Source organism: Eptatretus burgeri, chromosome 18 (assembly GCF_056783735.1).
Source record: "Eptatretus burgeri isolate ZD-2024b chromosome 18, Ebu_testis_v1, whole genome shotgun sequence".
Classification (NCBI taxonomy): Eukaryota; Metazoa; Chordata; class Myxini; order Myxiniformes; family Myxinidae; genus Eptatretus; species Eptatretus burgeri.
The window spans coordinates 22,740,860-22,754,573 of record NC_140978.1 but is presented as its reverse complement, the minus strand read 5'-3'; the positions used below and the strand labels follow the sequence as shown (position 1 = coordinate 22,754,573).

General features: G+C 34.8%; 1 protein-coding gene across 6 annotated transcripts in view; it reads left to right on the top strand.

The window, feature by feature from the left end:
• LOC147008728 (sodium- and chloride-dependent taurine transporter-like) overlaps positions 1-13,401 on the top strand; it is a 173,642-nt gene extending 160,241 nt beyond the window's left edge. For 3 of the 6 annotated variants that reach the window (XM_085864250.1, XM_085864247.1, XM_085864249.1), the window contains exon 13: positions 12,657-13,401. In XM_085864250.1, coding sequence (XP_085720376.1) covers positions 12,657-12,800 — 144 coding nt within the window. In that variant the 3' untranslated portion in view covers positions 12,801-13,401. The remainder of the gene's footprint in view (positions 1-12,656) is intronic. The other 3 variants (XM_085864248.1, XM_085864251.1, XM_085864246.1) reach the window with 1 other exon arrangement.
• The last annotated feature ends 313 nt before the right edge of the window (positions 13,402-13,714 follow it).

Below are 13,714 nucleotides of genomic sequence, written 5' to 3'. Positions count from 1 at the left end.
GCCTCAGTCGGGCTTGGATAATTTATTAATTTCCAAGCATTTTTCACATTAATATTTTTTGTTATACTATATTTCTGTCATTCAGCCTGTGCCTTTGTATAATAGTTTGATAAATCAACATACAGTTCTTGGGATACACCAAACGTAGAGCCATCTTTTCCAACATGTCACTTATATTTGATTACAAATAACATCATAATTTTTTATATTTTTGTTGAGTTGAAATAACACATATAGACATAATTGACCACAACACTTGGAATTCAATTCTTGGACTTGAAATGTTTGATAAACACCATTCTCAAAGAATTTCATGACTTCAACAGGTTGTGGACAGCCATATCAAAATAACAAATAACATTTACCTGATTATTATAAATATAAACCAATGACAACCTTTTCTATTATTATTTTCTAAATTCATAAGCATATGCTTTGTATATTTAGACAAGTTTGTTACTTCATCTCTCATACAAATAACCACATTATCAATTTTTTTTCTTGCAATACAATTTCTTACAATTTCTTTCTTACAATTTTCTTTTTTCTTTTTTCTTTTCTTAATTTCTTACAATATTTGGCAAGTTCTATATTTGATGTTGTATTCTTTCCAATTTTTTAAACCACTCATCAATGCTCATTTATTTATGAGAAATATACAATCAATTACCCCTTTTTGTTAATTTTACACCTGCTTGTGTGATAGAAGAAAGCATATCTCCAACTGACAATCTCGCTTTATCAGGTAGGCTTTCAAGTTTTTCAGCAAAATCTACAATTACACCACTTCCACCTATATGTTTCTCCAACTCTGTTTGAGCCTGTATTTGAGCCTTGCTTTCATTGACAGTTTTCACCGCTGCTGAAATGCCACCCATCAATGCTCTAGCCACACTTAAACAAGCAAATAAAGGAATTAGAAATGGGAGAAATCCTCCACTCATCTCTCTTATTGAATATTTCTTCAACATTGGTCTTGACATTTTAATTTTAAGTGAGCCAGTATCGTTCAATATCTTCACCTGTTCTCTTGTGCGCAAAACATCAATTCTTACTGCTCCTTTTCTCTGAATTGCATTTAAGTTAATCATACAAGGCTTTTGATTTTGAATACAAGATGATAGCTTATTTAGATTGACTTGATTAACATATACCCCAGTTGGCACTTTTTCTACTCATATATTTATCAAAAACTTATGTGAGATTAATCATAACACCGTTATCTGTCTAAATCTGTAATTCTGTTTCTTCCAAAAGCAAAAATATGCATCAATTTCTTCACCCTCTCCTCTTTCAATGCATAGGGAAGTATCCACTCTATTCGACTTTATAGTTTCCTTTTGAGTGCTCAGGTCAATCGCGGAGATTGTATACAAGCTTTTAAATGCAACCATATCCAAATTGGGTTCATTATTACCATTGCTTTCACGCACCTTCTGGTAAGACTTGTATGCTTCAGCATAATCATTTGTTTCCCAATCAATTTCCAATCTATCTCATGGATAAAATGTTCCATCCAGAGAAACACAAAGTTGTTTCACCTGGCATTATTACTCAACACATTATTCTTATCAGTAGCAGTATCTCCATCTAATTCTTATAAATGAGCCATAGGTTTCGTGGCTTTCCTTCTAAAACAATCAAATTCCACGTTTAAGTGGTTTGGTTCAGTTTAACGTGTTGACATCTTCTTTTAAGATATGATACATTTAGTGGTTTCTTTGAGTTAAGTGTTCCATTCAACATCTTTTCTGTTTTAAGATTAGCAGTATATTCACTAATATACCAACTAATTTCATCAATAACAAATTTATTCTGAGCACCAAAAGCATTACCAACACCAAAAAGCAATCTATTTTCATTAGCATTCCTTTGTTGTTGAAATCTAATTTTAAGGCCATACAGAACTTTATCATAATCACAAAATCCAATTATACCTTTAAGAGGAACTGCCATGGTAAAACTATTTCCTGCTTTTGTATCATCATTATACATTGCCTTTCTTTGACTATAACCAGGGTCTGTTTTTGTTCCCGTTGCCATGTCAGGAATAAAGCAGTATCTCCTCCTGAAGCCCATACTTCTGATAATGAATCAATATCCTCCTCTGATAAAGCCCATACTTGTTATTGAGAATCTGTGTGAAAAATCAAAGTGGTTTTTCAAAGTGGAAAAATTCAAAAAATCAAAAAAAAACACTGGGTGGTTTGCCGGCAGGAATTTGTCTTTAACATCCATCAACTAATGTCATCCATTAACTTTAACATTCACAGACTAATGAAGACAGCACGCCTAGTTTAACGTCCATCCAAGAAATCATGCATACATTAATGAATCGCCCTACCTGCTAAACACCAATAGGGAGTTTTGGAGATGGTTGTGACTTTAAACTTCACATTTTGCCAAGAATCATCTGTGTGGTCATCACTTGTTAACTACAATTTGAGAGGGCAAAAGGATATCTTATAACAAGTTATCAATTAACTGGTCACTCTCTACCGGAGTGTCGGTGGAAGGTTATAAATCCTCGTTCATCACAAGGTACCAAAATCATACACAATTACTTTACAAATCACTTTAAAATCATTCCAAATCACATTTCTACATTTTGATCACATTTTAAGTACAATGGTTATGAATCAAATCAAAATTTTGGGAACATTTCTCTCACGTCACCAAGCATTCCACACATTCCAACACAGTGACAACCCAACCTTGCAACTGTGCCATGGTAAAGCAACCAGCGAGGCCAATCACCTGAATGCCGGAGAGGCCAGTTTATAGCTGGATTGAATAAAACAAACACACACACACACACACACACTTGAGAGACACAAGGTTTTTATGGCGACGGCAATCGGTCACAGAATGAAGCCTCGCATTTGTAGAACTCCTTGTGGAAGGCAAACTACTGAAGGTAAATGAACACCGTTTGGGGCTGGGGGCATTACTCTCCCCCACCCCCCTTTGGATCTTCATATGAACTGAATGGGGGTTTCAGTACTCATAAATATATTTTAGCAGTACTAACAGCTGCCTGTGAAGCAAGAACATTGTCAAGAGAAGGAGCAATTCTTTCACAATTTATCAGCATTTCTATTTACAAACCAAGGCTCTCTAGTGTCTGAGTGCACTAACTCCTTTTTATTTTCAGAAATAAAGCTTCAATATTCGTACATGGGACATTTGCTTCAATGCCTATCCGAGGGATGGCACACACATTTATGTCCTTCTTACCTACAAAACACAGATTCCAGTTAAGTGTTGGCCCATGCGGGGAAAGAGCCCATGGCCTTTGTGTTATAAGCACCAAGCCAAAGTGGCCTCTCGACTTACCATGTTACCCCAAGACGAAAATGTATGCATTATTATTATTATTATTATTATTATTATTATTATTCCATAACAGGTATTCAAATGATGCTCTTCGAAGACCATCCATTTATTATGTATGCAACATAAAGTGTTCAAAGCCAAAATAGCATACAAAGTTATCTCACAGTGAGAAAGCCCAAGCTTTTAATCCATTTTGACTCCCACGGCTTATACAACACAAGAGGGATTCTCACATGGAACATAAATACCATTCCATTGATGCACCATTAATTTCAAGATAATCCACTATTTTATTTATACAATATCTTGTGTTGATATTTCCCTGAAAATGGCAATCGTTAATAATATACATCATCAATCCATGAAACATTACCGTCATTTGTTTAGTCTCTTCTCTTGTAAGAAAAGGTGTATTATCACCCTCGTACTTAACATTCATTTCTCTTATTAATCTTGTAAAGTAGTTCATTTTTGGTGTAATTTTGAAACAGTTATGCTCCTTTTTATATTTTTTATTTGCATCAATTGGAAGATAATCACAGAATATACATTGTCTATGGGCTTTTGACTCTGTGGTTAATCCCACTGCATCACATGCAGGACAATTCTCAAATTCATCATCTGGAGAATCAGTGAATTCAAAAGGCTCAAGATCTAGTATACGATTCATATTTATATCATAAAAGTTTACTTAAATATAATTCATCTTTGGTATGATCTTCAGTACTTTCATCAGTACTTTCATGATCATCTATGAAACTACTTTTACAACTATCCTTTGAACACAAACTCTCGGTATCATAACTGTTTTCTGTTCCAACAGAGAAACTATCATAGTCTTCAAAATTTTCACTTTAAATGACTCGTATTTAATTCGTAGAAAAAAACATTACCATCTCAATCCAGAGACTTTTTTTGATGAACAGATTCAACTACTACATTTTTTTAATATCAAAGGTAATTTTAAAATGGTTCTTAACAACTACTGAACGACATGTCATTTCACCTGATATATTGACATCCTTTATTTCATCAAGATTTACATCTTTAGGGTTGTTGAAAAAAATACAAATTTCTCGTTGCTAAAGGCCCTGTCACACCTTGATGATTTAGCTAGTGTATGCCTGACATATGCAAAATTTGGCTAACGCTGGCACACGTCGAATATGTTATGGGTAAGTTTGTATACATTAAGAGCATGCTGGCATGCGTCATAGTACGCTGGCTTTTTTTCGTAGTACGATGGCATACGTCGTTGTACGCTGGCATACGTCGTAGTACGCCGAGGTGTTAGACAAATTTTCCATGCTTGAAATTTTTCGACGTACGCCAGCGTATGACTCACACGTTCCCATACGCTTGGCCATAAGTTGTAGGCACGTTACGCGATCATTGACACACGTCGACACATGTTACTTGTAAGTTACTCGTAAGTCGAAACACGTCGAGGTAATGTTTAGCGTACCCGAAACTTATTTCTAACCTATGAGTAACGTGTTGTAGGCACATTACACAATCGTTGACACACGTCGACACACGTTACTTATAAGTTACTCATTAGTCAAAATCCGTCAATGTAATGGTTAGCGTCAGTGTTCCAGATTCCCTGGTTTTTTATTGTTATTTTTTTTTCTTCGGAGTGACGGTGATGTTGACACTTCGATTTCTAGTGCGGTTATGATATAATATAATTAATAGGCTGCCGCTCAACAATTTAAATTATAACCGCACTAGAAATTGAAATGTCAACATCACTGTCATACTGAAGCAAAAAAAAAAACGAGGGAGTCTGGAACACTGACGCTAACCATTACGTCGACGTGTTTCGACTTATGAGTAACGTACAAGTAACGTGTGTCGACATGAGTCAACGATCGCGTAACGCGCCTACAACTTATGCCAGCGTATGCGGAACGTGCGTCATATGCCGAGTACGTCGATAAATTTTCAACATGCTGAAAATTTCTCGACGTACTCGGCATATGACGACATATGCCAGCGTACTACGCTGTCTGCCAGCGTACTACGACGTATGCCAGTGTGCTCTTAACGTATACAAAACTTACCCATAATGTATTCGACGTGTGCCAGCTTGGTTTGGCAAATTTTTCATACGTCGTCATACGCTGGCTAAAACGTCAAGGTGTGACAGTGGCTTCACACTTCGATGTCTAGTGCGGTTATGATTTGAATTGTCAAGCCGCAGCCTATGAATAGCCTACGCCACGTGATCCTCGGCGATACGCTGCCGCGCTATGCATAAGTTAGACTATCGTTGGGCATAGGTTGTGAACGCGACAACATGCTCAGCATTCATTGGTATAATTTATCTATATGTGATTGAAACATTCTGTGTACGTTACTAATACGTTATGCATACGTACAACATGTTATTATGTGCCCAAAACTTAAAAAAAGAACACCAATCGTTCAGCGTACGCCAGTGTTTTACATACATTTTGATACCTTGCCATACGCTGGCTAAATCGTCAAGGTGTGACAGCCCCTTTATTGATGATGGTCTTATCTTATCTTTCTAAAACCTCATTCATCAGGGTTTTCTTTTTTGATACTTTTTCTTGTTTCATTGCTTTTTCTAGTTTTGAATATATTGCTCGATGAGAGGAGAAACTTTTGTTCTAGTTACTTTAATTGATGTTCTTCCAAATGTACTAAAAGCCCTTCCACTGAAAGAAATTGAAGAACTCATATTATCAGTCATAATTGTTTTTATCCAATGGTTGTTATATTTATCTTTATTCAATTTTACATCCTCGTTATATTTCTCATTATCTTTTACAAATGAAGAGATTGATTGAAACTTGTCTTTATGTGTTGATACATTTTATATATTAAGGAAAAAAGTTGTTAGGTTCACCTATATATTACCACAAGATTTTCATGAAGAAAATTTCATTTTATTCATAGGAATTGCAAAAGACATAAATGATGAAAAAAATTGAAAAATAAGGTTCTAATACTTAAACCGTCTCATTCAAAAAGACTAACTCACTTGGACCTGTGCTAAGAATTGATTTTTATTTTAAGTAAAGTTTTACTATAAAAATATGGTGAATACAACATATTGCGATGTTTGTAATATTAATATTCTTTTAAAAAATTATCATAAACACCTTCAAACACAAAAACACAAAAGATCAGTTGAAGGAATATCTTTAAAATATATCCATTGTGATACATGTAATGTTGATATTCTTCAAGGAAATTATAATAGACACCTCAAACACAAAAACACAAAAACACGGAAGAGGTGATACTTGAATACTCTATTGAAAATATTGATGAAGCACTTAAAGGACATATAAAGATAAGATTATTTGGCTTTAAAGAACCAGCACCAACATCAATCATTGAGACAATTATTACGGTTAAACCAATAATTGAAATTCTAATTAAAAATACATTGAGAGAAATCAATACTTTTAAGTTTTATATTGGAGTAAAAATTAATTTGACAAGAGATTGTTGTGAAGAAATTCCCTACATGAGAACAAACTCTCACTTTATCACATCATTCCAAGATTTCTTAGATTGTGATGTATATGATGAACTTCTGAGATATGAACAAAATGTTAATGACAACATGAAAGGTCGTGGATTCGTTATTGAAAAAATAATCTTTTTGGATCCTCTCTCCTCTCAACACTTCCTCATACATTGATTTACCAAAAGAGATGAAACTTTAAAAGCCAGTTGTTAATATTCAAAACAATGATAATAAATGCTTTCTATGGTCTGTTCTTGCTCACCAACATCCTCCAAAAAGGAATGCTGAAAGAGTAACTCGTTATAAGAAATATGAGAATATATTAAATGTGAAAGGTTTAAAGTTTCCAATGTCATTGAGAGATATTCCTAAATTTGAGAAAATGAATAATCTATCTATCAATGTATATGGATTAACGGATACAAACAAAGCTCAGATAGTAAAAATTCCGAACAACTATAATAATGATGAAACACTCATTGACCTTCTCTACTTTACTTCAAAGAAAAAATTACGTTATGCTTACATCAAAAATTTATCAAGATCAACCAAATCACAACTATACAATAGAAAATGTAAAACATATCCTTGTAAGAGATGTTTCAACTCCTTTCATACAAAAGAACGATTGGATCAACATTTGAAATATTGTTGTCATCATAAATCAGCCGGAATCAATTTACCAAAAGCGGGTTCAAACATATCATACAAAGATTTTAACAAATCTATAAAACATCCGTTTGTGAAACATGCTGATTTTGAAAGTATCCTTGAAAAGATGGACACTGTTTCTCCAAATCCAAATCAATCATTCACAAATATATATCAAAAACATACTCCTTGTGGTTTCTGTTATTACATCAAATCATCTGTTGGTGATGAATACAGCAAGTTAGAACTTTATAGAGGAGAAGATGCCTTAGAGGAGTTTGTGAAATGACTGGAAAAAGACTGTATTCAATTATCAAAGGTAATGGGAGAAACTCATAAACAGATTAATCCAACGAAAGAAAAGAAAAGGAAATTTAGGCAACCACAGGCTGTCTGTCATATTTGTGAGGAGAAAATTAGTGAAGGTCTAAAGGTAAGAGACCATTGTCATCTTACTGGTAAATATAGAGGTCCGGCTCATCAGAGTTGTAATCTCGATTTTAAACTTCCGTCCTTAATTCCAGTATCTCTTCACAACAACGCTCACTATGACACACACCTTTTTTTAAATGAATAGAGTAAAACCAGTGGAGACATTTCAGCCATTCCTAACACTAACCAGAATTACATCTCATTCACAAAAATAATCCCTACATCTCCCATAACTCATATTAGATTTCTTGAAACATTCAAGTTTATGTCTAGTCCATTATCTGTCTTGGTATCAAATATTAAAAATTTCCAATTCTCCAATCACATTTCTCAAATCAAGAAGAGATTGATCTCCTATCACAAAAGGGAATATATCCTTATGATTACATGAATTCGTTTGGAAGGTTTAAAGAAACACAACTTCTCTCAAAGGAAAGTTTCCATAATGAATTAAATAAAAATCAAATAACTGATGAAGATTATGCACAAGCTCAAAATGTTTGGAAGAAGTTTAATATAAAGAACTTGGGGAATATCACGATTAGTATCTTAAAACTGATGTTCTTTTATTGGCTGATGCAATTGAGACTTTTAGAACAGTATGTCATAATAAAAATTCTTATGGATTAGACCCCGCTCACTGTTACACAGTCCCAGGATTGGCTTGGAGTGATATATTAAAAATGACAAAACAACGATTGGAATTAATCCTTGATATAGATATGCTTTTGATGATAGAGAAAGCCAAAAGAGATGGAATATCACAAGTCTGTTCAAAGAGAAATGCTAAAGCTAACAACAAATATCTTCCCAACCATGATGTTAAAAAAGATAGATCTTACTTGATGTATTGATGCTAACAATTTGTATCGATGGGGCTATGTCTCAATCTTTACCTTATGGAAATCATAGAAGGGTTAAGTAGAAAAATATGAAAAGTTTTACAGAACATTGTTATCTCCTCTCAAAATAATTAGATGAAGCTAAAGTAGGATATTATTTTGAGGTTGATTTAAAATGTCCTAAAGAACTTTATAAGAAACATAAAGACCTTCCATATGCGCCTGATAAAGAAAGTCCTAAGAAGGAATGTAAAGGCTTAGCGGTTATCAACAATCATTTCTTTCAAAAGGCAAACCAACAGAGAAACTGCTTACCACATTGTATGATAAAGGAAATAATGTTTTACATCAGAGAAATTTAAGACAATATTTATCTGCTGGGTTAAGAGTAAAGATAATTCAGAGGATTTTGAAATTTAAACAGTCATTGGTTTTAAAAGTTTCTTGATTTTAGCACAGAGAAGAGAAGACTTGCTGCAAATGATTTTGAGAAGAAATTTTATAAATTAACGAATAATGCTGCATTTGGAAAGACTATGGAAAATGTGAGGAATAGACAAAACATAAAACTTGCTCAATCTTGGAAACAAGCATCCAAATTAATTAATAAACCATTTTTTCAAAGAACGGAGGTGTTTTCAGAGATCTTTTGTGCTATTCATTTGAACAAAGAAAGTATTGAAATTAATAAACCTATCTATATAGGAACATCAATTCTTGACTTGTCAATGTTGATGTATGATGACTTCTACAACAACCCAAAGAAAAAATATGTGGAAGGGGTTAATCTACTTTTTATGGATACAGAGTTTTATTGTGAAAGTCAATACGGAAGATATTTATATGGGTATGTCTCAAAATTTAGGTATTTATGATATAAGCAATTATAGCTCAGATAACAAACTATTCTCTACAAAGAATAAAAAGGTTATTGGAAATTTTAAAGATGAGTTGGGTGGAAAGATAATGAGTGAGTTTGTAGGATTGAGAGCAAATACTTATTGCCTTGAAATATGTTGATAATAAAATTGCAAAAAGTGATAAAAAGTTAAAGGGGGATGATTAAAATGGGGGACATAATACATATGTGTGTATATATATATATATATATATATATATATATATATATATATATATATATATGTATATATATATATATGTATATATATATATATATATATATATATATATATATATGTTTATATATATATATGTATATGTATATGTATATGTATATATATATGTATATGTATATGTATATATGTATATGTATATATATATATATATATATGTATATATGTATATGTATATATATATATATATATATATATATATATATATATATATATATATATATATATATATATATATATATATATATATATCCTGGTGTTGGCGTAGTGGTTAGGGTAGCGGCTTGGGATCCAAGAGGTCCTGAGTTCAAGCCCCGTTGGGCCACTGAATTAATACACCAGGGGGTTGACTCAGCCTGTCATCCTTCCGAGGTTGGCGAAATGAGTACCAGTATACTGGGCCGGTGTATACCCCGGTTAAAATCGGTGTACCATATCCCTGTGTCGTAAGAGGCGACCAGGGTTGCGTCAGGAAGGGCATCCAGCGTAAAACATGTGCCAAATTACTATGCGGATCATACGGATGATCCGCTGTGGTGACCCCTAACGGGAGCAGCCGAAAGAAGAAGAAGATATATATATATATATATATATATATATATATATATATATATATATCCATAAAATATAATAAAGGTTGAGGGGTTTTCATGGACTACCACTACCTTTTTTACTGGTATACTTAATGGTGATGAGTAACCATGAACAAATATTTGTTGGAACTATGATGAGTTTTGGTGTCAGTCATGGAAATTTTTGTAAGTGCCTCAGAACCCCTGAAAAGAGGGAGGAGGATTTTGGGAAGAAAAGGAAGTAAAAAGAGGATATTGGGATTCAGTAACTTTTTCCCTTTCCCCCCTTTCACTTACATGTAAATTTTTGAGGTTCTCCAGAAGCCCCAATGTCCTACTACTTAGAAAAGATAAGTGGTCATGATGAGCCATGACCACTTGTGTTTTCTATAACTTGAACACTGAAGCTTGCATTTTGACTTTATCAATAAATAAAGTGATGAGTGAGTAGTGGACAACGTCATTTTTTCTGGGTTTTTCATGTCCCTTCTGTGTGCATTCATTCTTACATTACATCTCTGCATTATTTCACAAACATATTGCTTCACACATTTGCCACACGTCAATAAGTAAACTATGTTTGAGATTTTACATGGAATTAATTTTTTGGTTTATTTTAACTTGTAAGATCTAGCTGTTACTGTACAATTAATTATATTGTTTGTGGCAAATACAGGACAAGTTTTGCAAATTGCAGATCCCACATTTATGCACTTTGCATTCGGATAAGTGTTCCGCATTGGCAAACTCAGAATGGCCACCTCCTACAGCAAACATATCTGAGTTAATTACAGCACTACCTTGTTGAGGAACACAAATCCTCTGAGAAGGGTTAGTCCCAAGGGAGGCGAGTTCAGCTGGGGGCTGATAGTTCACCTGCCCCAATTCATCTTTTATTTTGTTTAGTTGCATCATTTTCATAGTTTGAAATGTAGTTTTCACAAATTCATAAGAATCAAATAAATATATAAGAAACAGTATAGTGGACACACACACACACACACACACACACACACACACACACACACACACACACACACACACACACACACACACACACACACACACACACACACACACACACACACACACACACACACACACTTGAAAATAACCCAAAATGATTTTACTGCGAACTAGGGAAACAAAAGCATAATGTGTCAAATTCTGCTGAAAAATGTAAATTTTTAGATTTCTGGAAAGTGGTTTATGAAGACACCAAATAACACCATAAGGCAGCAGAAGAGATCCAACACTTGGAAAACTTGGTCCATGAATCGAGATCCTTCAACGAAATGGAGGTGGATATTGGGAGGACTCTGTTCCAGCTTACCTCTCTCTATCGAGTGCAGCCTGTGGCTGCTGGTTGCATCATTGGTTGGGACGTGGCTATGCCGCTGATGCAATGTCCCCCTTACCAGTACACTGGTACTCATTTTGCCGACCTCAGAAGGATGACAGGCTGAGTCAACCTCCTGGTGTATATTATATTATATTAATTCAAGCCCCAACGGGGCTTGAACTCAGGAACCTAGGATCCCAAGCCGCCACCCTAACCACTAAGCCAACAACAGGCTGTTCCAGCTTATAAAACCCGAATATGGAGATAACAACGCACACACACACACACACACACACACACACACACACACACACACACACACACACACACACACACACACACACACACACACACACACACACACACACACACACACACACACACACACACACATACACACACACACACACACACACATACACATACACACACACACACACACACACACACGATACAACGCTATGATTGGAGGTTAATGAAAGCTTGATTTTAATTGGTAAATACATTTTGCCATTTCAGTGTTATTTTTTTTCATGTGAGGTGTGTGGACAAAACTTTAGCCAAAACAAGATTGTCTCTCTTTTGAAACTTGTGTATCTGCCATGGCTCAAAAACAGTAGAAGCCCTATTATATACAACTTATGATTTCTTCTCATTGATACGACATAAAAACGTTGCAGTAGAGCAAGCTCACCTTATAATGTGTTTGGTCAGGGAAGGGATGCTTCGTGAAGACTTTTATTAACTAATGGTAATAACATGTTGTTCAGGAAACCATGCATAACATACAGTATGATCTTGACTTTACCCATAAAAGAATATGATTAATTTGTGTTTCAGCGGCTGAAACTTCTGCTGAAACCAGAGAATGACGACCTCGAGAGTTGGAGCCAAATACGGCGCAGTGTACCAGTGGTGATGACGCCAGATGTCCAAAGACAAAGTGTTATTTCAGTCATAGATTTCAAACTTACTGCACTCTAAGAATATTATTTCTTGGTTGTCTTTCTCGTTTGATATTTGTCTTTGTCGTGTTAGTAACCAATACCAGGTTTCTCCTGTTTTAATGGATATGTTGAAAATCAAGAAGGCAGCAAGTGAGATAACATGAAGTATGGAGCATCAAATCATTATAAAAAAATTATGTTCAATAAAAACCCCATGGCTGTTCAAAATTATATAATTTTCTTTACAAGATGGTGATGATTGGCTGCTAAGGACATCTGTATTGTGTTTTTGTCTTTGCATGCTAAGTTGAGGCTCATGGAAGAGCGAGAATACAGAATCCATCCATCCATCCACTGGGACCATACTCTGTGCAGAGCGTTGGTGCTGCCGAGGCAGTCTCCTTGGCTATTGGGCACAATCCTGGACAGGTCGCCACTCTGACAAAGGATACCACCAAGCTGGCACTCATTTTGCTGATGATGTGGAATTTTTCACCAACCTCGAGTGATCATTGCAGAATTCTTCAAGTTGTTGAGGAATCTTGTTTTCCTTGCAAGGTTCAGTGTCTCGCCGACTCGGTTTTGTTTGTATCATGTTAATAAAATCACACACTCCAGATAAATCAAATGTCCACAGGTAGTTCTTTCTTTTTGTACAATTTATTTCTAATCTATCCACTTGTTCAGGTTCTCACCCTCGATGCTTCCCCTCAAATGCACCTCTCCCTCATATATACAATTTGAGAGGAGAGAGGGCCTTTTTGATAGCAAAGAACAGAAAGTACAGCTTATCAGACCAGTCACCTTGTACTTGCAAAAGAACCAAACAAATGTCCAAAGTGGCAAAGAAAGACAAGATTAGAAGTCGGTCGTAGGCCTTAACAATTAAATAATAGAACAGTAGAGATAAGAGTCAAAAAAACAAACACTTTTACCAAGTCAGGCTGAGGC